The 24,863-nt window shown below is 44.1% G+C and overlaps 1 protein-coding gene across 2 annotated transcripts in view; it reads right to left on the bottom strand.

Moving 5' to 3' along the window:
* Positions 1–24,863, bottom strand: part of LOC119176121 (uncharacterized) — a 283,463-nt gene that overhangs the window by 222,793 nt on the left and 35,807 nt on the right. For both annotated transcript variants that reach the window (XM_037427262.2, XM_075876986.1), the window contains exons 7-10: positions 14,931–14,989; positions 13,683–13,838; positions 1,681–4,772; positions 1,530–1,595 (exon numbers count right to left, since the gene is read on the bottom strand). In XM_037427262.2, the coding sequence (XP_037283159.2) occupies positions 1,530–1,595; positions 1,681–4,772; positions 13,683–13,838; positions 14,931–14,989 (3,373 nt within the window). The remainder of the gene's footprint in view (positions 1–1,529; positions 1,596–1,680; positions 4,773–13,682; positions 13,839–14,930; positions 14,990–24,863) is intronic.

Raw genomic sequence — 24,863 nt, 5'->3', positions numbered from 1 at the left:
AGCTCGCCCTCCCTCAACCCAATCACAGAGTGAAAGCATCCACAAACTGATGAAATTGAATGGTTCCTTTGAGGTTTATCCTAAGAATTGCATGCCATTCTTGTGAAAACTACAACTGCACCATTTTCTGCAAACATAGCAGGATCATGACCTCGGTCCCCCATTTCGTTTCTCCCTCACTGTACACACCTCCCTGTGAGATAAGAACTATCTCTAACTGTGTATCTTCCTCTCTTTCTTTAATGTTCTTTTTTAATTTTGTTTGTGCACAAGCTTGCTTCTCCAATTTTTATGCTGAGCGAGAGTATCTCTAACTGTGTATCTTCCTCCCTTTCTTTAATGTTCTATTTTAATTTTGTTTGTGCACAAGCTTGCTTCTTCAATTTTTAAGCTGAGCGAGAGTGAGCAAGGCTACATAGACACAATACTAAGAAACGTATTTGATGCATTTACAAAGACAAGTCTTCTTGAAAAAGCAACGGCTCCAACATTTCTCGTTAAAACAATTTTTTATCACGTCAAGCCACAGCTAAATGGTTTGAATATCTATACAACATTATAACACATTATTAAATTATTTCAATAAGTTCTATAAACTTGAGAGAGAAAAAAAAAGGAATAAATCCCAGTTATGAGCTGCCTAAAAAGTGTATGCAACCCACCATGTCAAGTGTATATGCAAGACAATACGCTTTATGAATTCTTACTAACTTGACAAGGTGAGTGAGAACTGTCGAGAGCATATTTATTAAACAGCAACACAGACCAATAAATTTCCTGTATCAGATAGCAGCTTAGAGAGATGCAAGAAGAGATTGTCCAGTTGTGTATTATGCCATTGATATTATTGAAGGTCTGTTTTTGGGCGGCCAATGGGATATTCAAAGCACTGTTTTAGCTTCCCATTCTATATCAAATGCACTTGGGCACACTCTCTCCAAAAAAAGGTTGGCCCTTGCCTTTTTTTTTTGGGGGGGGGGGGGTGTCAGCTTTAGGTCATCATAGAGCAGATTGCTGTTATTGGCAGACAGCTAACAGGGGTCAAAAGTGCAGTTTGGATCAGATGCACTCTCTCGCCATGAGGTGTCACTATGTGCCGCTGTATTCTACATTGCGGATAATCTGCCAAGATTCGGAAAGGCAGGAGGAGCCTTGCACAGTCATGGAGCAAAATTCAGGATGGCAAAAAAAGAGTGACTAAGAATAAAAAATGCACAAGTGTAGCTCGAATTAAATGAACTATTGAGTACACATGAAGTCATGGTTTCTAAAACAGTGAATGAAAAGGGAGAATGATGGGAGGGGAAGGTAGAAGGTGCTTGCTCTGTCATTGGTGCATATTGCAAATCTCTCAAAACAAGGAGAGAAGACATTTGTTCAAGATTTTACAGTAATGCCAAGTTCATTAGTAAAAGTGCTTCAAACTGTCTTGATCTTCACTGATAGGTTCTAGAGAGAAATGGTGATAAGAACATTTCTTCATAAATCCACAAGTGCCACCACTGAGTTGCCAGTAAATACAGACTCACTTGGTCAGTGCTGCTACCAGGACATGATAATGAAGTTCCAGTAAACAAATCTTCTTTCTTTAGTGCCTGAAAGTTGGGGGGAAGCTTTCAGAATTAAACAAGCTTTTTTTGCACAACTTGCATGCAACTCTAAGGTGTCAAAATTTCTTACCGGCACTGTTCCTGCAGTTACATCAGGCTTGAGAAAATTTGCCAGACTGTCATCTTGAGCTTTAGATGAACAGCCTTGCAATGAAGCTGCACACAAAGAATGTCCTTTTTTTCCCCACAGGTCCTTCATTCGTGTTGCCTTGGTTATCACTTTAGACGGGTAGGTATCATTCTGTACACTAGACGATGCAGGTTTAGGCTGGTTGCTGCCACAAGAGATGTCAAAAGACTCTTCCTGTGCCAGGCTGTTTTTTTGCGTGCTTAGTGGCTGTGGTGACAATTGAGTAGTGCTCTGACCTGGTATGCGGCCTGACATCACTTTTGTGAATAATGCATGCCCACGTCCTCGGTATGCTGTGAAGTCGGGTAAGTTCATGACCGGGCTTGGGTTTTTCTTATCAGCTGCACAGGCTTCAGGAGCCGATGAGCCGCTAGATGCTTCACTGGACATTGAAAATCTCTCGCTAAGTGTAACACTTCTGCGAAACGCCACTCGGCCTTTTTCAGATGAACTTGATGGATTGGGAGACAAACTAAGCAGCCGAGCTCGACCACGGGCTCTACATTCATCGTGGTCTCTACATTCATCAGAGTGGTTTGTATCAGCCAAAGATTGTGGCATAACTGGCTTAGGAATAACAGAGGAGGGTTCATGCCTCGATTGTACAGTTTCAAGCTGTGGCATTGCAGGCTCTGATGATGATGATTGTAGTTTTTCGGGAGAATAGGCTGTCTCACGATCCCTGAAAACTGCAGGTGGAGTGCCAACTGGAGTAGGAGTATAGCATGCATCTTCATCACTGTCTTCCCCTGGACTCAGCATGGCAGTGCTTAGCTTTTCAGTCTGCATGTCTTTGTGGCCTGGCATCACTTTTGTGAATAACGCACGCCCGCGTCCTCGGTATGCTGTGAAATCGGGTAAGTTCATGACCGGGCTATTAGCTGTCTGCATGCCTTTGTGGCCTGACATCACTTTTGTGAATAACGCACACCCGCGTCCTCGGTATGCTGTGAAGTCGGGTAAGTTCATGACCGGGCTTGGGTTTTTCTTATCAGCTGCACAGGCTTCAGGAGCCGATGAGCCGCTAGATGCTTCACTGGACATTGAAAATCTCTCGCTAAGTGTAACACTTCTGCGAAACACCACTCGGCTTTCTTCAGATGAACTAGATGGATTGGGAGACAAACTAAGCAGCCGAGCTCGACCACGGGCTCTACATTCATCAGAGTGGCTTGTATCAGCCAAAGATTGTGGCATAACTGGCATAGGAATAACAGAGGAGGGTTCATGCCTCGATTGTGCAGTTTCAAGCTGTGGCATTGCAGGCTCTGATGATGATGATTGTAGTTTTTCGGGAGAATAGGCTGTCTCACGATCTCTGAAAACTGCAGGTGGAGTGCCAACTGGAGTAGGAGTATAGCATGCATCCTCATCACTATATTTACTTGGACTCAGCATGGCAGTGCTTAGCTTTTCAGTCTGCATGTCTTTGTGGCCTGACATCGCTTTTGTGAATAACCCACGCCCGCGTCCTCGGTATGCTGTGAAGTCGGGTAAGTTCATGACCGGGCTTGGGTTTTTCTTATCAGCTGTCTGCATGCCTTTGTGGCCTGACATCACTTTTGTGAATAATGCATGCCCACGTCCTCGGTATGCTGTGAAGTCGGGTAAGTTCATGACCGGGCTTGGGTTTTTCTTATCAGCTGCACAGGCTTCAGGAGCCGATGAGCCGCTAGATGCTTCACTGGACATTGAAAATCTCTCGCTAAGTGTAACACTTCTGCGAAACGCCACTCGGCTTTTTTCAGATGAACTTGATGGATTGGGAGACAAACTAAGCAGCCGAGCTCGACCACGGGCTCTACATTCATCAGAGTGGCTTGTATCAGCCAAAGATTGTGGCATAACTGGCTTAGGAATAACAGAGGAGGGTTCATGCCTCGATTGTGCAGTTTCAAGCTGTGGCATTGCAGGCTCTGATGATGATGATTGTAGCTTTTCGGGAGAATAGACTGTCTCACGCTCCCTGAAAACTGCCGGTGGAGTGCCAACTGGAGTAGGAGTATAGCATGCATCTTCATCACTGTCTTCCCCTGGACTCAGCATGGCAGTGCTTAGCTTTTCAGTCTGCATGTCTTTGTGGCCTGGCATCACTTTTGTGAATAACGCACGCCCGCGTCCTCGGTATGCTGTGGAGTCGGGTAAGTTCATGACTGGGCTTGGGTTTTTCTTATCAGCTCCACAGGCTTCAGGAGCCGATGAGCCGCTAGATGCTTCACTGGACATTGAAAATCTCTCGCTAAGTGTAACACTTCTGCGAAACGCCACTCGGCTTTTTTCGGATGAATTTGATGGATTGGGAGACAAACTAAGCAGCCGAGCTCGACCACGGGCTCTACATTCATCAGAGTGGCTTGTATCAGCCAAAGATTGTGGCATAACTGGCTTAGGAATAACAGAGGAGGGTTCATGCCTCGATTGTACAGTTTCAAGCTGTGGCATTGCAGGCTCTGATGATGATGATTGTAGTTTTTCGGGAGAATAGGCTGTCTCACGATCCCTGAAAACTGCAGGTGGAGTGCCAACTAAAGTAGGAGTATAGCATTCATCCTCATCACTATATTCACTTGGACTCAGCATGGCAGTGCTTAGCTCCCCAGTCTGCATGTCTATGCTGCCCCTGGCACTAGGCTCGCAGCATGAGCTGTCACTCGCAAATTCCTTTACTCTTAGCATTAGAGAAAGGCCTCGGCCCAGCCCAGGCAATGTGGGAGGTGTATCTGTGCCTGATGAAGATGTGTCAATAGAAATGGAGGTTGAAGACGATGACCAGTGTAGTGGAGAGCATTCACCACTGGCAGATCCCGACGATGGTGGAGACTCTTCTGCCTCACACACTTCCAAAGGAACAAGTACCAAACTGCTCGAAGAAGTGCCATACACACTGTCAAGCACTTCTTTCAAAGCCGCCGAAGCACTCTTTCTCTGTATGTCATCCCAAAAGTTGCTACCTTTAGAAGTGTCTTCATCTTGTGATTCTTTTACTGGCTGCTGATCATCTTTCTCAGGTTTGTAGTCATCCAAGATGACCTCTAAATAAAAAAAAAAAAACACAACCACATAAGCAACGCAAAAATGCATACTTAGAAATTGCAGACAAATAACCTATATTCAAATGAATAGAAAACAACTAGAAGGGATTCCATAAATATACGTCAATGCAATAAATTTTATTGAAAGACATAAACCAAGGAATTGGTCAAAATAAAAGGCATTCCCTCAAAGCACTATGAGTAAACAAAAAATCCAAACATGATATAAACTGAAAACCAAGTTTTAAGTTTGCAGTTTTAAGTCACAGTTACCTGAACACATTTGAAGATATCTGAATATTTTCAAGGCATCTTATGCCCCTGCTAATTATAAGAGATGTGGCAAGCACCTGCTGTAGCTCAACAAAAGTGGACATTAGGTCCACCATAGAATTCACTTTACACTGACTCATCTTCAACATTACATCAAAAAGCTAGCAATACAGCCAGTTTCAATAAGTGAGAGCAGATGCACTCGAAGTATATGCAAGCTTGTTTTTCCGCATCCTACAGATGGAAATGGTGAAGCAAATTCAGGGGCTACTCTGGGCGCAGTGAACTTGAGGCTTTGAAGGAGGTTTCGAGCAGTTGTCCATTTTAGAGCAGTTTCATAAAGCTCAACATAGCTGAAACACAGGCACATAAAAAAGATTGACTTCAAAAAGCACTATTTATCAAAACAGTGGCTGTGCTTGCAACCCAGGTATGGTGCAAAAATTTAAAAAAAACTTGAGGGTCTGTGAAAAGAGCACTAACATGAAATTTACTCATATCAAGATTTTTGCATAAACAAGCAGATATCCACCACCTAGTAGCTATTTGCGAACCAAAACGCAAATGACGGACAGATAACCTTCAGCTTTGTTGATTTATATCACCGGTATCTAGCATAATTCAAAACGGCTGGCAAGCCCACCATTTTTATTACTGGCTGCACTCCCTCGAGGTCACCCCCAGAACACGCCCCAGCAGATCACTTCTTCACAAAAAAAGAGGGACGTGGAGCACTGCTTCATTGCTAACGTTTCTTCTGCTGGGTACTTGCATTGTCATGCCTGCCGTCATCGCCGTAAAAGGTGTCGACTAGGGTATAATATGGCAGTCTGGATTTTGCGTGTGGCTAACCCATGTGCTTTGCCAATAAGCTCTGAGCTGTTTGAAATCAAGCACAGGGATGGCTATGAATGTATTGGCATTGTTTATGTGGATGAATGATGCTAGCTGATATGCCATCACGTTACCTTGGATCTAGCGGTGCCCTGCCACCCAGCACACTACGATGTATAATTCGACATTGTACACTGTGCATAATAGTGAGTAAATTGAGACAACTACAGGATTTTTGTGCTTTTCAGTTCTCAGAGCTTTTATCACACTCAAGAAATCGGTGTGAATTGGCCTTTTGTATATTTAATTGTTGAATGTGTAACAGCTGCAAGTATTGCATACACTTCTGCTGTGAATATGCTCGTATTACTAATGGGTGCAGAGCACCGGCATCCGAAAAGGACGAACCCGCCACTGCATATGACACAGAGCAGTGAGACATCAAGGCATTTGTAAAGAACTCTGGACAATTATATTTGTGCTGAAATTCCAGAAAGTATGTATGCTTATGTGCAATAGGCGCATGTTTCGCGACTTCCGCAAAGGGCACATCCCATTCTATGAGCCGCCACTGCCACGGTGGGAGATGTGCAACGGGCCCCATCAGACAGTGTTCAAGTAGTAGAACACCCGTTACCTCGGCTATGTCCCTCACATAAAGCGAGTAGGGCTTTCCCAACGAACGACGGTTTTCAAATAAGGCAGAGCTGGCCTCGGAAACTGTTCAGGGAACGGTGCGGTGTGATTAATGCAGGTGTGGTTCCAAAAGAAGTGAGTTTTGACAAATATTCGTACTGGGCCTTGCTTTGGACTTCGAGAAGGAGGTCACTTCTAGCCATGCGTGTAGCCTGATAACCTGGGCCAAGGGTATTGGTAAGGCATTCTGATAAGACAAATGGAGAGATTGTTCTTGCGTTCTTTTTTGTTTCACAGTGAATTACATAGAAGCACGGGAAGATTTATTTGAGTTTTAGGAAGACTTTCAGTGTTGGTTCGGTGTGCCCCCTCTTAGGGGAGGGCGATCATATTGTTTCGGAAATGAAAAACAGGCCATAAAATAACTACAAATTCAGCAGTCATGCCAGCAGCCTACCATGGAGCCCAACATGGGGACGCGGCAGTGCAATTACAAAAAGGCATGGCAGCGCCAGCAGTACAAAGCCACTATAACCGAATATTATGTGACAAGGAGCGGGCACATACACAAAGTTAACCCTTGCCACCTGGAAGAAGGAAGTAAAAAGAAGTGAGGAGATGACAGGAAAGATTGAAAAAGAGAAAAGACGAAGATGTAAGGAGAGAGGGAGAGATAGGAAAAGGCGACTGCCGATTTACCCTGGGTAGGTCAGCAGTCTGCGTGAAGCTGGGGCCTTGTATACTTTTGTATATTAAACACATGTCACATTCTTGTATTCGTACCAATAAAAAATCTTAAATCAAATCAAATAAAAAATAAAAAATCAAAGGGGTGTGTTGCCTCCGCCGGGGGGCCTTAAGCTCCAATCACCCAGCGTTCGCTCAAGCCCCAGAATCCCCTTTGCCCCGGACATGGCAATGCCATGCACAGCTAAGCTCGGGTCTGTGGCGTCGCTACACACCAAACGCCTGCTTACACAGATGCCCCTGTAGGTCCGAACACAACAGGTTGGCTGTGCCCCATGGAGCAGAAAATTATACAGTTTGTGAAAAGCTGCTATCCATGGCAGGCACTCCAGCGGATGCTGCTCTGCATGGAGGCAGGCAAGCAGTACGAGGTAAGCCCACAAAGCGCAATCCACATGCTCACATATCTGTGGAACAACACACCGTCTGAAGTAGTTGCCAACTACTTTAAGCATAGCAGCTTCGTGCACGACACTTCTGACCCAGTGTGGTGGCTGGTGATGAAAGTGGCAAAGAGCAAGATGGAGGCTATGTAAGCACCAAATTATTTTTGGTTTTTAACGTCCAAATACCAGCATATGATAATGAGGAAGCCGTAGTGGAGGGCTCCGTTAATATTGACCACTTGGTATCTACCACCTGGGGTTCTTTAACATGCACCTTAATCTAGACACATGTAGCACAAGCAATTTGCCTTCATCGAAAATGCGGCCACCATGGCAGGGATTCGAGCTATGTAAGCCAAGTACCCTATTTGCTCACGTAATGAGAGCACTTCTTTCTGGAAAAAACGGAGCAAAGTTGGGGGTGCATTCATTATGCCTGGCAAATTTTTATGAAAACATTTTCGGAATGAGCAAAAAATGCGGTAATGCAAGAAAAAGTTAGATTGCTAAGCCCTTCACAATTAAAATACATCCACATGAGAAGTGCGTTCCTTGAAGTATGTGCGGATAACAAGCATGATGAGCGAATTGCAATCGAAGCGAAAATTGGGGGCGCAATCATGTTGCAGAAATAGTCACAACCATTTCTGGGGGAAAAGCAATTTTTTATCTGGTTTTCCAGAAACCTGCAACGTTATGGCCAAGCATGGCCCTTCACGATAGCCATGTCGACAACAAATCCTGTCGTCGCTTGAAAATCGCGTGCATGTGGTTGGGCCTTAAAGTTTCGTATTTGCAGGAAGCGACCGCCAGTTGGCGCGGGCAGTTTTGTGAGCTGTGTGCATATCAGCTGCGATGTCTCACATTCAAACCGTTTGTGAACCCCGCTGTGGCACACAGATAATTTAAAAAGACAAGGAACGTGTCACGCACAGATAGAAAGAAAAACAATACAGCACGCGGCAGTGGGCAAGGAGGGGGGAGAGAGCGAGACAAGGTGGCCGAGGGGGGTCGGCATAATAATAGAAAAAGGAATACTGTCGAACACGGTTATATCGAACCCACATATATAGAATTTTCGGGTATATCGATCTCCTAAGTTATCCCCTTGAAATTCCTTTGTAAAAGTATACAAATTCGCACGTTTATATCGAACGGTATTTTTACCCACCTTCAGATATTTCGAACGCCGCGCGAGCTGAAAGGTGCACTTCCGCACTTGACGCCCCCCCCCCCCCCCCCCCCCTGCAATCTTCGCAGCAGCGCGCGAGTCGGAAGACGGCTTTGGCACTCGCAGTGCCCGGCGACTTCCGCGCGGCACCACACCTCCACCAAAACCCGAAACGCTCAAAAAAAAAAAAAAAAAAGTAAGGGCGAGAGGGCTCGGACTGCACAATCTCCAACTTGCGGAACAGCTTTCCCCCCCCCGTTTTTCTTCTCTCTCTCTCTCATGTTTTCTCGACTCGGAGAGCAGGAACGAAGGAGCCAACGTCCTCCTTTTGCCTTTTCTTTTTTTGTTGCTCTTTTGAGAGTTTTGATCAGCTAACGACAGCTGGCGTCTTTTGCTGTTGACCTCCATGGCCTTTTGCTGCTTTATGGCCATCGGTGTTCTGCGCAATCGTGAGGGTTGCCAGGTTGGACTATAAATAGACAAATTGGGCTACATTTTTGTGGAGTTGATGGGATTTTTGGTTGTTGGCTATTTGGCTACTTTTGGGCTATCATCTGTCTTGACTTCGAACGCTTCTTTTCCACGGCTTTTTCTCCTCCTGATTTGTTTTTGTGCCTAATGGTCATTGTGAATTAAGTGTTTACATGTATAGTTGTCTCTATGAAACTTCCCCTTAATTAGCCATGAGCAGCCTTCTACCGACAGTTGTGCCTGTCAGTAATAATGAATTAATACATTTCCTTTTAAAGTGACGCTTCCCCGGGTGGTTTGGTGAGGCTCCGGAGTCGTTCATTCTCACGCTAAATAAGCTTGTAGACTAAAAAAAAGGTTTAACGGAAAGCACATGCAAATTATTTAATAAGCCTTGTGAAACTACTCGGTGCTATTTATATGCTTGAAATCACAAAGCTCTACGCATCGCCATTGGTTCTAAAGAATATAACTTATCGCTTCACTTTTGTTTTGATATAGTATCGGACAGGAGCGTTGAATGTTACTGCATCATTTAACCTTAGTTAATTGCTTATAGTAATAAACTAGCGATTTTTCTCCTTCATACAACTCCATCTCCCTTTACTTTGGCGATGAACCTCAGATTGTAACCTCACTTCAAGGAAAACAAACAATTTAAATAGCTGGACCTTTCATAAAGTCGATTATCACCTGCAAAGAGCAACACCAAAATAGAAATACTGGTAAGCAAAGTGGAATTTTACTTCCATTTCTCCTATTTGCGTCACATTCAATCCTGCATTGAGTAGCAGCACGAGACACACATGTCCCATGGGTAACTTTTCACAAAATGCCTTGCTTGTTTTAATCTGGTTTCGAGTAATAAATGTTGCTTCGTTTCTTCACTTTGTTTCTTTATGAACTCTCTCTGTATAAAAAAGAATAGGCACAATGTTGTTTCTATATCTTATTCTTTTTGGCTGTTTTTGGATATTTTCAATCAATTACATTTGGCTACTTTCGGGCTATTAATGAGCCTGAATTTGGCGGTTCACCTTCAAAGTACCTGGCAACCTTGGCCATCGCCTTGCGAGCGCTTTGCTGCTTTCCCCTATCACGTCGCCTGCGTGCCGCCGCATGTGCAGCATTCCTCTTTTGCATGCGTAGTGTGCAAAGCCGCTGCAGATTCCTTGAATTGTCGACTTCTCGTGTAGCTATGGCCAGTGTCAAAAAGTGCACGACCCTTGACTGTGCGACGAAGTTGAAAGCTATTCAGTGTTTTGAGGTGGGCGAGAAATGTTTGACCGTCGCGGACGACTTTGGGATACCTTGGAGCACTCCGAGTACTTTGCTGAAAAACAAGGCAGATATCAAAGCAAGGATGGCGGAGCATCAAACGTCGGGAGCCTATCATGTGCGCGCTTCTGCCCACGGGAATGTAGAAAAAGCACTCTATGACAGGCTTTGAGAAGTACGCCCGAATAACATTCCGATGGATGGCCCGATGCCCGATTAGGCCCGATGCTGATCGCCAAGACCTAATGGTTTGCCGCTGCACTCGATGAAACAACTTCGCCGACAACAGCGGGTGGCTTCACAGATTTAAGCAGCGCTAGAACATTGTTGGCAAAACCAATTTTGGCAATGTCAGCTGCCAGGACATCCAGCAGTGGATAACGAAGTAGTGGCCGGAAATCTTCGCAAAGGTTTCTCTCCTGGAGATTTTCAATGCCTGGTGAGAAGTGAAGAGAGACACAGTGGTCAACTGCTTCTGCAAGGCAGGCTTCGAGACGACATCACTTGCGGAAACTGATGAAGACGACGACGAGCGCATAAATGATAAATGACGGGTTTCACAAGTTGTCGTCCCGCTTCCCGGCAGCAGTTCCACAGGAAGTGTCTGCGGACGACTTTGTGAAAGCACACTGCAATGTCCAGGCCGAGAGCTCATGTGACGAGAAAGATCATTTGTACGAGGCGTTGGCTACACCTGAGTACTTCGCCACTGAAGTGGTGGCAGCGTTTGGCATCATTCACCATTGATCGGCCACATAGAGGGAACCGGGCTGTTGCACCTGGAACGCCTTGATAAGATCGAGACCAGCGTGCCGTTGTATCGGCCACATGGAGGGAACCGGGCTGTTGCACCTGGAACGCCTTGATAAGATCAAAACCAGAGTCTTTAACATTTCAAAAACGAAGAAGCAGACCAAGATTACAGATTTTCTTTTTTTATGCAAATCAGTCATTTTGTTGCGGCATGTATGCGGAATCAGTAGTCACTTTTGAATGTGCCGATTGCAGATGATGATCCGCTACAGGTAACCTCTCGGGGCTTCTATTTTTTTATGTAAAATTTTTCATATATCAAACTAATTCGCGATTCCCTTCGAGTTCGATATATCCGTGTTCGACTGTAGAACCAACAAACAAGGAGGTGCCAAGAGTTCGTTAGCAGGACTGCAGCGGATGAATGTAGGCGGTGCATTTATTATGCAGGAGAAAAAAATACTAATTTTAACTGAAGTTGGGAGTGCATTTATTATGCGAGTGTGATCACTACGCACGTAAATGCGGTATCATGCCAGCTGATGTGCCCCTGGGCGATTACTTCACAACAGACAATGATGTTGCCGTTGCCAGCACAGTGACTGGCAGCAATATCGTCGCCAAAGTTTTGGACAGCGAAGGGGAATCTGCTGACAAGAACCCAAGTGATGCAGGCAAGCATCCATGCTACACAATGACGGAGACTGCGCATGCAATGGCCATTTCAGAGGAAACAGGGTACACGCTTGTTTACACGACCAAAATTCATTGCATGTTTTCAAAGACTTTCGATGCTATGTGTGTGAATTTTCAAGGACCACATTGTCTGCTAGAAACCTCATTAAAAAGGGCTCAGGAGAGGATGAATGCTTATTACATATGCTAACTACTACATTTACCGCATCACGAATAATGGTCTGTGAAATAATAACAATGTTTATTTATAAAAAAAATGAAATTCAAGGATTCTCAAGGATTTGCAAAAATTCCAGGACTCTCAAGGCCCTGAAAACGAACTTTTCAAATTCAAGGGTTTTTAAGGAAGCGCATGAACCCTGAAACATCTGCATGGTTTCATCAGACAGTGTGCACAGACTAGGCCACCTGCAGGCACTTCCCGAAATTGTTACTTCCTGGCACATTGCCTCTGTGAAGCAAACCGCGATCACAGGCTTTTTTAAGAAATAAGAGTCTAATACCCCTGTCACACGGCCACCACGAAACTCCGTTAAACACCGTCAACGTAAATCTCCCTTAGGAGGCTCAACGGAGAAGGAGTTGCGGCGGTGTCACACGGCAATGACAAGGTTGTAACAGTTGCCGCGAGGGGGCTCAGCTGGCGCTTCTGATTTTGGGAAAAGTATTCCAATTTCATCCCTATTGATTTTTTTGTGAATTCTCGTTACGCGGTTTTTACAACAAAGCATTATTAAGTAGGTATGCGACTAACAAACCATTAAAAGTAATTTCAAATAAAAACGCATTTGCTAAATGTAGCGATGCTGCTAGTGACGCTGGCCACATAGTGCTTTTAGTTGTTTTGTTGCCTGTGTACATGCCCGGTACGAAAGTTCTTATGCTTCCTTGCCTCGTGAGCGCACATTTTGTGTTCTTCAGCCACGAGTGACACAGCGGACGACGTGAGGAAGTGGTACGATATTGCGCTGGTAATGACGTTGATTGGCTGGCGCCAGCCGGCCCGACTCGCGAGTCACGGTGTGTAGGGCATCGGTGTTGAGAGTAAGTGAACTAAAAAAAAAAAAAAAAAAAACACACGCGTTGTGAATGAGTACTACAACGAAAGAATGTTTAATTTTGCCAAAATGTATTATTCTTTCGCTGCGGCCACTTAGTGCTCGAAATTCTTCTCTGACCTCGAGACTGCTGGGGACGAGAGTACCTCGTTTCGCTGCGAAAGGAGATCGTTGAACGTCCTTAGCAAAATGCTCCGTTTACCTTTGTTTGCGTAAGAGTGGTCGTGTGACACGGACCGCATCTTCGTTGTCGCAAGGACGAGGAAGTTAAACGGTCTTCGCGGGTGCCCGTGTGACAGGGGTATCAGAGTGTAGAAAACATTTTTCAAGCGCTTTGATCATACTCGTGGTAGTTCGGACGTTATCTCCGGTCTCACGAAGTCAGAATTAACGGAGTTTTACTACCCTTGTACTCCACGTATTGCCAGGGAAGGCTAAGAATCACTTCAGCAATGACATGAAAGTAAACCTCCACAGCATGACTTAGTTTATGGCCTCCACTTTCGTGCAATGACATGAAAGTAAACCTCAACAGCATGACTTAGTTTATGGCCTCAATTTTTGTAAGTTATCAGGTAAGCCAAAGGTTTCATAGCACTTCACATACCTTCCATGCCTGCTGCAGCATCTAGAAAAGCATAATTCAGCTTGACCAGCTCTTTATCAAGAGCTATCACATTTTTGTTGCAGTCGATGAAGAGCTTTCCACAAAGCCCTCCTGAGGTGGTCTTTCCCAGCACTTCAATGTGCACAGCATCAGCTTCTGCAAAAGGACAGTTCACATGCTTGTTGTGAGCAGTCCATCAACCTAACTAATGTCCCATGAAAAAGAAACTGTAAAAAAAAAAACGGTGTTGACCACATATATATAATGAACCATTTGTCAACAAAATTTTGCTCCAGCTGACCTTTTTCAAGCAAGAAAAAATGCAGACACAACTAGTACTAGTTACTAGGACAAAGTGAATTTAGAAAACTTCAATGCAGCAGTATGTTTTAGAAATACCTTCAATTACAATGCGTAGCAAATTCGAGAAATTTGCATACATGAAAGTTTTGCTGTTTTATTATTTCACAATTTATCACCCGGATCAACGCCTCCTTTATTTCTTTCAATTCCAGAGCAAACGTGCACTTAACGGGAGCTGTTGGTTCGCCTGAGTTCAGGGAGTAATCGTGATGCGGCGCTATATGAGCGGTTGTGCTGCTTATGTCACGTGCTTCCGAGCACTTTTTCCCAGAGATGCGATAGACGCGTTTCCCACTCAAATATCGTACGTCTGTCAGATTTGTTCCTTTGTGCTCCTTTTTTGTGGCTTGAAACAATGCCACCGCCTCATAGCGGCGCAGCGCAAGTAGTAGTGTTGCAGCGACGCTTCTACATTGGTTGTCTGCATAGCGCACGAACGGCGACACGCTATATCTTTTACAGAGCCAGCGTGACTGCCAACATAGTGAATGCGAGGAATTCAATACGCCGCCCCGCAGACCTGTACACAGCTGAACAAAAAATTACTTCGTACGATTTCCATTGTGAGACACTGCATGATGGGCTCTCTTCCCCACGACCGCAAAGAACTCACAAAGACTAGGCGATGGGCGAGAGCAGGGAAGGGCTAGAGGAGAAAGTGGTGAATGGCTGGATCAGACGTATATGGCTGCCATTGATAATATAGAGACGGCGTTCCTTGGACAAAGGCTCACATAAACATCCTGCACAGTGAACCCACTAAAGAGACAATTACACAAGTTAGGTACCTCTGGCAGAAGGAAGGCAATGTAATAAGTGTAACAGGTAGACACGAAAAATCACAAGGGTGTTCAGCGTTCTTCAAGATTTATAGAAGGAACTTACTTTGCACTCTGGAGTTCACATGATCAATAGAAGCAGTATCCCAAGAGGAGCCTCTCACACTGTGAAAAGAAACACCGGCAATATAAAATTAACCAAATCCTAGCACTTTGACAAATTACATCAACTACTCACTAACAACCACAAAAACGTGACATGCTGGACAACAAATCTAAAATGAAGCAAAAGCCTATTTATTTGTTTATTCAAATTACCTGACACACCCAAAGCCATTATTGCAGGAGGAAATACACAGGCATACCTGCCAACCTGGCAATTGGGAAAATCCCAAAACCCCCTAGCGGGGAAGGGGGGTTACTGACTTTTGTAAAAATTTGTAACTGTGATAGATTTGCCTTTAGCGACAAGAATAATCATGTTTTGCCGCGATAAGTCAAATCGGTGCGCTGAATTATTTCCTTCCATTTTTGGCACAAAAAAAAATATCGCGAAAAACAAGAGTGGGGTGGGGGGGGGGGGGGTGGGGGGTGTCCCAAATGCAAGCCCAAACATCGGCGCTGCAGTCTCATAACGGCTTTAAGTGCCCGAACACGCGAGGGTAGGGTTTCCCCCCAAGGTAAGAATCTATAAGGGGGAGTGCAAATGCTCCCAGTCGAAATTTCGCATCATCAAAATAACTAGCTAAAGAAGAGAGTGGGAACGGTGGAGGCACGATGGACGCACATTCATCAAACCCCTTTTTGTTCTTTGTACAGACCGCGCTTGCCATCACCTTGATCCCCTCGTCAGGCGACACACGTGTCAACCGCACTGGGCCGGATGCGATGGAACGCATCTTCGACTGGCACATCGATACACAGAGGGATAACGCAGCTGACCTGGACATGCGTATCTGTACTGCACCGTTCGGAATACTACTGGCACCACTCTCGTAGACGTCATCGTGTGCATCTGGTATAAGAACAGTCACCGTAGCTGACTGGGCCAGTGGGCACAGTGGAGGCACGATGGATGCACATTCATCAAACCCCTTTTTGTTCTTTGTACAGGTGAGTGACAACCGTTCAGTTTCCTGCTACAAAAGCAATAACGTGTGTCTTTTGCTTCTACCGTGCCCACGGTCACTGCCGTATATAAATATGCTTGCCGTATATCATTGTTTCGTTGACTTGTTGACCTGTTGTGGTGACGTAGAGGAAAACCCGGGTCCTAACATGGAAGAAATGCTCAGGTCGTTAATGAAGGATATGAAGGAAATTAAAGCAACCATCAGTACTAGTAGCCTGAAGTTGAACGAAACAATGCAAAAGCTGACATCAATTGAAACGAAACTGGACGGCCTTTCGTCCACTGTGTGCGATTACACATCTAAAGTTGACGACCTGTAGAAGACGGTTGATCAACTAATTTTGAAGGTAGACGATTTAGAGAATAGAAGTAGAAGGAACAACCTTATTATATATGGTATTACGGAGCCTCGGGGAGAACAACTCGAGTCGCTGGAAGAAATTACTCAACAAATACTTCGCGATACCTTGAGTGTTCATGACATTAAAATTGAACGTATCCACCAACTGGGGAAGCCGAATCCGAGCAAGGACCGTCCGGTAATTTTCAAGTTAGTGGACGGGAGAGACAAGCGGAGAATACTGAAAAATTGCAGGAAATGTAAAGGTACCAACTATAGTATTTCCGAGGATTTTTCCCCTCGTATTCAGGCAATCCGGAAAAAACTATGGGGAGTTACGAAGGAAAATGGAGAGAGAGCTGAAAAGGTTGCTCTTTTGTTTGATAAAGTAAAAATCAACGCAAAACTGTTCAGATGGGATGAAGGAAGCAACATGATGGTTCCATTACACTCGGAATGACACGATTCTTCCCTGCGTAATGATCGGGCATCTCAAAAAAACGACACAACGCCACTGCCACCATGCGCCACCCAGAATACGTTTTCCATTATGAATATTAATGCAAGAAGCATTTTACCTAAATCTGCTCATTCGGAGGGCCTTCTTCTAGTGTATAACCCAGACATGACGGTAATAACTGAGACGTGGCTTCATTATTCACCACGACCGGGGGGCAAGGGGTGGTGGCGTCGCAGTTGTGCTGAAGAAAAACATTGAGTACACAGTGATATCTCACAATACTAACGTAGAAATGTTATGGATTCGTGTTCGCCTGTGCCAATACAGCGTTTTCATTGGTGCAATTTACAGACCGCCGAATGCAGATCTTTCAATTCTACAAAAACTGCATGATTTCATGTACGAGCACTGTAAAAGCAATGCTAATGTCATCTTGTGCGGTGATCTCAACCTTCCAAAAATTAACTGGGACCTACTGTGTGTTCCGTCATCATGTCAGCATTCCGAGTTGATGGTTGATATTGCTGTTTCGTCTGAAGCAGCTTGTGGATCAGCCTACGCGTGTATCAGCTACTTCTAGCACAGTTCTTGATCTTTTTTCCGTTTCGGAAAATATTAGTGCTGTAGGCTATGACATGTCGTATTTGCCTGGGCTATCCGATCACGACATCGTCCTTTTTGCTGGTCGTATGCGAGTCTCGAGGATAAAGGGCGAAAACATCACTAAAAAATTCCCCGATTTTAACTGCGCTCAAAATGAGAGTGTACTGGACCTTCTGGAAGAAGATTTTGATATTTTTCAGCATATTTATGTTACTGGAAATTCTACTGTCCAAGATTTGTGGATTCGTTTCAAGGCTGTTGTTAATAAATGCATTAGAAATTATGTCCCTACTAGACAAAAAAAAAGCGTAGCCGACGGAATCCCTGGGTCACTCGCGAAATATTACAGTTGAAACGCCGTGTCAAGCGATGACATCGCTCAGCTGGGAACAGAGGGGCGGTGTCCCTACAGTTAGTCCGAGATTAATTGCGCACAAAGATAAAGCTATCAAAGTTCCATTTCTTCAACGTCAAAATGCATAAATTTTTGGCAAATGAGTTAAGAAAGTTCTGGTTGCACCTAACGAATAAGAATGAGGCTATTAGCAAAATGAAACTTGACACTATCACCGATGACAGTAACTGTATAGCAAATACATTTAATGACTACTTTTCGTCTGTGTTTTCACGCGCCACCGTTCAGCACTCGTCATATCCGAAAACTAGTTATGCTATCCCGAATATAGAAATCAACGAAAGCGGCATTTCTTCGGCGCTACTCGAATTAGACACTAAAAAATCTATCGGCCCGGATGGCATACCAAATGTGTTCCTGCACAGATGAATGGTGCGCGAAGTATCTGAACATAATCTTTAAAGAAAGTATACGGACAGTGGAAATACCTTCAGAATGGAAAACTGGAAAGGTGGTGCCTATTCAAAAGACTGGTGACAAACTTAAAGTAATCAACTACAGACCAGTTTCGCTACTGTGCACTTGTAGCAAGGTTTTGGAACATTTCATATTTAAGCATATCTGTTCTTTCTTAGAGGACAACAATTATTTTTTAAGTAGTCGGCATGGTTTTCGGCGCGGTTTGTCCACTACGACGCAACTTATTCACACTGTAAATGATCTAATGGTAATGCTTGACAAGGGCGGACAGATTGGCATGGTTTTTCTTGATTTTGAAAAAGCCTTCGACTTTGTGTCACACCGACAATCAATGTTAAAGATCCGATGCCTTTTTGACAATCCTCGGATAGTACAGTGGCTCGACTCGTATCTTACACAGCGTAGGCAGTTTGTTCACATAGGCAATTCGGACTCAGAATTCGCATCTGTTCTTTCAGGCGTTCCTCAGGATTCGGTGCTCGGCCCGTTACTTTTTTTAATCTATATTAATGATTTACAGATTACGTCACCAGTATGTTGCCGTTTATTTGCAGACGACTGCATACATGCACATTCAGTCAGTGAAATATCAACAAATACTAAACAACTTCTTAGCAGCTGTTAGCAACTGGTGCTCAACATGGCAGATGCGCCTAAACGTTTCCAAGTGTGTTCAGATGAGTGTTACACGCAAGACGGAGCCGCTGGTTTGCACCTATAGCATCAATAATGGTCCATTAGCTTCAGTAGACCAATTTAAATACTTGGGTTTGCATATCAGTTCTACGCTAAGCTGGAGTGGTCATGTGCAATTCTTTGTTTCCAAGGCTTTGAGAAAACTTTACATGCTAAGAAATCGCATGATGCATTGCACTCCTAAAACTAAGCTTGTGGCCTACACGACATTAGTTAGGCCACTATTAGAATATGCGGACGTAGTTTGGGACCCGCACACCAAATGTGACATCGATTGCATTGAACGCGTTCAAAAAAAAGCGCTAAGATTCATCTTCAACTCTTACGGCAGGCACGTGTCCATTACTAACCTTAGACATTTAAATGAACTTCCAAAGCTAGAATCACGCAGGAAACTGCATCGACTGCAAATGCTTTACAATATTGTAAACGGTAACATTAGAATGGGCTTCACTGATTACATGCAATATAACAGCGCAAGGCCAACAACATGGAAGCACAGTAAGACGATTGTAAGGCCACGAGTTAAAACGAAGGTGTATCAATTTTCGTTTTTTCCTCGAACGATAGCAGAATGGAACAAGCTTCCATGTGACATAGTCGGCCTATCATCAGTTCATACGTTCACAAATGCTGTGCAAGATCATCTGTGATGTTATGCGCAGTTCTTGTCATTCTTTCTCTTTTACAGCTTGAAATGTATGCAGGTAATCATTTATTTCGCGGTATTCTTCTGTTGACGTAAGCTGTCCTTCGGTTCACATGCTTATTTGTTTCGTTGGCCGTTTCACTCAAGTTCCAAAATGTTGTATGCGTCTTTCGGGTGTTCAATCCCTCGATCCTGTATGTGTTATTGCTCCTGTGTCCTACCTCAGTGTATTATTGCAAACGCTGTTGGGGTTGTTTTTTATTTTTGCGTCTTGAGTTCACATTCGGCCGCATGTGTTGTTATCATTAGACACATGTGCATTTGTTGTTTTTCTTTCTTTTTTTATTTCGTTTGTCGACTGAAACGATGCAATGTGTAACATTGTAATGTGATGTACCCACTCCTGCCATGGCTCCCAAAAGGCAGCCGGCAGTATCTGATAAATAAATAAATAAAATCACTTCCGCCGAAACTACTCGCATATGTCTTCACATCTTCACACATGAACGGACGGGACGGCGCAGCTGGCTGCTGCGAAAGCGTGGGTCAAAGCTTTGGCTTTGCTCGCTACTAGATTCCTTGGACAGGAATGGCAAAACGCTTCTAGCTTTTTTATGTATTTACCGTTTTTAATCTTACCACTGTATCAGCCACGTGCCCTCAGAGCTCGTAGATCGCTATCGCATCGCCACAACCGCGGTTTTGTGCACAGCAGTTTGCAGCAAATGATATTTTTGTTTTCAATCCACGCGCCTTCAAAACTAAGTTGTTTCATTCTATCTATGGTCGCAACTGCCCCGGTTTTATCCACCGAGTTTGTGGAAAGCACTGTTGCTTTGAGTGGTTGAACGTTGGCCGCGCGCACACTTTAAGATTTCAGTCATTAACGTCGTCACCACACATGATTGTGTCGTCGAACGACCACGGTTTCGTCCACAGCGGTTGTGGCAACGACAACCACACGCACTGTAGAAGTCGGTGCGTGTGCTAGTGGCACACGTAGTTCCAAAGTTTCGAGCACGCTGCTCTCGATCGGCCTTTGTTTGACGGTATGGGTACGTATATGGGTTCATATCGCACGCCGCAATTACAAAAAGTCTTCGGAACATTCGAATTTTGGCCCAATGGACATGTGAATTTGGCTGGGAAATTTGACTAATTCAAATACGTCGTGGTTTCACATCACTGAGACTCTACTGTCAGTTTAAATGAACGCCTCTCAAATTCGTTTATAATGCGGGGGGCTCGCAAAAGGCCTGAAATGGACTGGCCTGCATTTTTTTCAGAGCGGCCAGATTTCGCACACACATTTAGATTTTTGGGACATTTTCATGGTGACTCTACAAACAGGAGAAACGGCAGCAATCCGGAAGTCTCCTGGACAATCGTATGTGATGATGATAAGACCAATACTAGGTCTCTCCTGGTGGCGGAATATAGCACAACACCATTTTTGTGGTCTCCGCGAGCCGCTACAGCAATGCAGCGTAGCCAATCGCAGAGCCCACGGTAGTTTACTAACTTCATTTTTTAAAAATGAAAATAAAATATTTTTCATAAAATTTCAGGCAAGATTCATAAAATCGTAAGCGCGATCAAAATTCGTACATTGTACGAAAAAATCTGAAAAGTTGGCAGGTATGCACAAGGTAACATATTCTTACAAAAAAGGATAACCATAAAAACAAGATTAACACAAAAACAGAAATAAAGTAGCAATGAGTGTCACAGTATTTCTCTGAACAATGTTTCAGAGCGACAGTCAGCAATCTACTGTGGAAGCTGATTCCACTGGGAAATTGTGTGGAAAAAAACAAGTGTCTTTTTTCCACACAAGAACAAAAACTCTCAATGCAAACAGACTGTGCGCAAAGTGCTTCACTTTCCAGATAGACACTGAGCCTTGATCACAAGGTCGCCACACCATCGTCGCGCTGTTTTGGAGGTCCATTCGTACGTGCCGTTCGTGCTGTACAGATAAAATCACACTGGTCTAGAGCAGCGTAGCGCGTGCTCGTCGACACTGTTGTTGGCCCCGGCTTCTATCTCACGTTAGCCAGAAGCTACCATTCATTTTTACATTACAGCACAAGGGTCTAACACGCAGTACAACCATGCTTGAAAGCATTACGACGTCTCTCTTTAGATGTTTCAGAAGAAAACGCCAGTTCGAGCAGCCGGCTGGGGCGCTCTAGACAAGTCTGATTCTATCTGTACGTGCATCGGCGTGCAAGAGATGTTTCGAGGGTCTCTAATCACCCAAGTCGCGCATATCAAACACCGCACGTGCAGCAAGTTTTACGAGTGCGCGGACCTTGGAAATTGCAACCCTGCCGCTAGCGCTTTGAACGGATGACGTCAAGCCTTATTATTTTATATAAGAATAAATTTATTGGAATCGCATTCGTTGCTAAGAGCGTAAGTGAAACTAACAAATTGTATCTTTTAGATCCAATATTGCTGATATAGCATAACTCAAAACACCGCTGGCTAAAGGAACAATGATCAGTCGAGTTGCCGAAGCTTTCGTGTTGTCAGTTACCTAAAAGCGAAGCAGAGGTTAGTAGTACAGAAAGTTCACGAGCAATCGCATTATGCCTCGAGATAGCGCGCACCAGCTACTTCAATCGACGCAGCAGCCTCCCCTCCACCCACCCCTTGAAAACGAAGCAATAAATGCGATGCCGTGATGTTTAATTTTTTTTTTTTTATAACAGTCAGCTACTGACCCTAGAAAGCGAGAGGCGGACGTGTAATAAGACGTAGTCACTCCACAGGCCTTCAGACACTACAGCCCCCAGCGATGGCCTCGCTATAGCTACGCGTATTGAAAGTGAATTGTGGCTGCTCAGACCAGAAGGCATGCTTTTATAAATGAGATGATATTTAAAAGAAAGCATGCGAAAGTTTTCAATTCCGACCCTAGCAAGCTCGAGTTCAAAAGGGCAGGGTATGTTAGGGGCTTTACCGCCACAGCGATTATAAACGCGGATGTACGTGCTGGTGGAAGGAATTAGAAACAGCTTTTCTGTAAGATATTCTACATATAAAAAATATTAAGGAAAAGTGTCAGTGCATTCCCACCATTTACGAGTCCTTCGGCGAATGCGAAACATGAAAAATTAGATCGCCACGCCAGACATAGAGGTGACAGACATTCTGATAGCATGCGTGCAGCTATTAGTGAAAATTGCTTTCTTACATGCCGTGCAACTCTTCAAGCGAGATATTAGCAGCATTTCTAGAATGAACAACGCCCGCCGATGAATCGTCACCACAGTTTCACACTATCCTAAGGAGTTCCTGCTGAGAGCGCATTTCGTCATTAAGCGAACTTGCACAACCGAGTTGCGCCGGCACCAAACATAACATAGATGTTAGGATGCACGCACAAACGCTCTTTATTCAGGGTAATAAAATAGTTACGTGATTGTAACTTTGGTGGCCCGAGAAGAAGATGCACATGTATTGACGCGCCGGCGTGGCTATTGCCCGTGATAAACCAGCCCAAATACAACTTTGACAAAGTTTGGCAGCTTTTTCCATTGATATATTAAGATGGCACAGTATATCTCATTTGGTGCACTTTGGCACAAAAGTGGGATCACTGTGCTACCTTTTGCATGCATGCCTGCTGATTCATTATCACCATACTGTGGAAAAACCGTCTCTATGCGCTGGCACTATGCACTGGCAGAGCCCACATACACAGGGCATGCGTTTCTAAATCACAAAATCCCATGCACTCAAACCTTTCAGGGCGACGTTCTTTGGTGCGCGAATTCTAGAATGAGTGCTGCGCAAATGTCTGGCACCCCATACAGTAGCGCTATGTTAACTCGCACGACGGCAACTACTCATAGCTTAAAGTCATTGGCGAACACAATCTGCCCACGCGCTCTCCTTGTGTGGAGTGGCAAGTGTCAGCATCTAACTTATTCTTACACTGCGGGGTGGGTTCATTACGCAAGTAAATACGGTCATATAGAACCCCATAGTGAGTAGTTGTAATCAAACCCCCCTTTTATAACATACTGCCCCTAGAAAAGTGGAGGCAGCTGCATATAAACATTATTTACTAGCCTACTTAATGTTCATACTTGGTATTCATCAAATGTATCATAAGTGGGTACCAATCGATGTTCCAAACCAAGAAAATAATACTTGTGACAAAATAATTGCTAATTTCAATTGAGCACAGATGCTAGCACCCTGATACTACTTGTATGATAAAACCTCATTTCAGCTATACCCCATACTACTACAGATGAAACCCCATTATATGACTGAGGAGACCACTCAAAACCATCATACAGTAAAACCTCATATATTCGAACTCTGTTATATCAAAATTTTTACTTATATTGTAATATTTTTGCAATCCCATATTTTGCAATACAAGTCTAACTTGAAAATTTGAAGTGGCGGTCAGAACAGTCTGTTTAATACGAACACTTTGGGTCCATATAATAATTCCAGATTCTTGATTTCGCCACAAATCTACAGGTATGATGGTCATTATGAGCCACAAGGCAATGCACTGTAGCAATACTTATGTATGGCAGCTGAAGCATCTTAGCCTCGTTACTTCCAGCACCAAAAAAACATCGTCTCGTGGTCAGCTGAAACGTGTGTGTGGAAAACAAGATGTGCTTCACTGCAGCACAGCAGTGACACGCAAGCAGCGTGTCGCATGCTTCTTGCAATGTCGGTACGTCGTGATTTACCCACACTTTCTGGGGACATAAAGAAATAATAAAGGACAGCCTGGCGGAGTCGATGTATGCGAACTTTGGACTGTTGGTTGCTCAACGATTTGTGCACTTTTACTGCTGATGGAGTTCTTGCCTGCATCACCTACTTCGAAAACTTAATTCGAAAGCTTTGACGATAATGTTTTCCAATCAAAACATGCTCAAGGCGTGTTTTGCATGCTCAAGGCCTGTGACCAAGTAGTATAGCAAACAAAGGGAGATCTTCAGCATTATGTCGGCCAGGAAAAGTTTCCATAGGCCAAAAACGAGAAAATATGTTATCTTGAAGACAACAATAAAGTTGGTTCCATCCATCCATCTCAACGACGAGCTTTCCAACGAGCCAAGCTACTCCGTGTAATACTTGTCTAGGTAACAGCCCTGAACACAGACATGATCATGGCGTATGGAGAAGCGATCTTATAGAGCCAGAAAATAATTATTACAGAGTCACATAAACTGCCAAGAAAATAAATTTTCCATTCTGAGAAACAGACTGTACCTGTCTATATTCTTCTAGTCATAAAACTAAGGGTAAGCAAGTTTTTATTTTGCACCTGCAAACACTTC

The sequence above is a fragment of the Rhipicephalus microplus genome, chromosome X, assembly GCF_043290135.1.
Source record: "Rhipicephalus microplus isolate Deutch F79 chromosome X, USDA_Rmic, whole genome shotgun sequence".
Lineage (NCBI taxonomy): Eukaryota > Metazoa > Arthropoda > Arachnida > Ixodida > Ixodidae > Rhipicephalus > Rhipicephalus microplus.
This window is presented reverse-complemented; position numbering and strand designations above follow the sequence as displayed.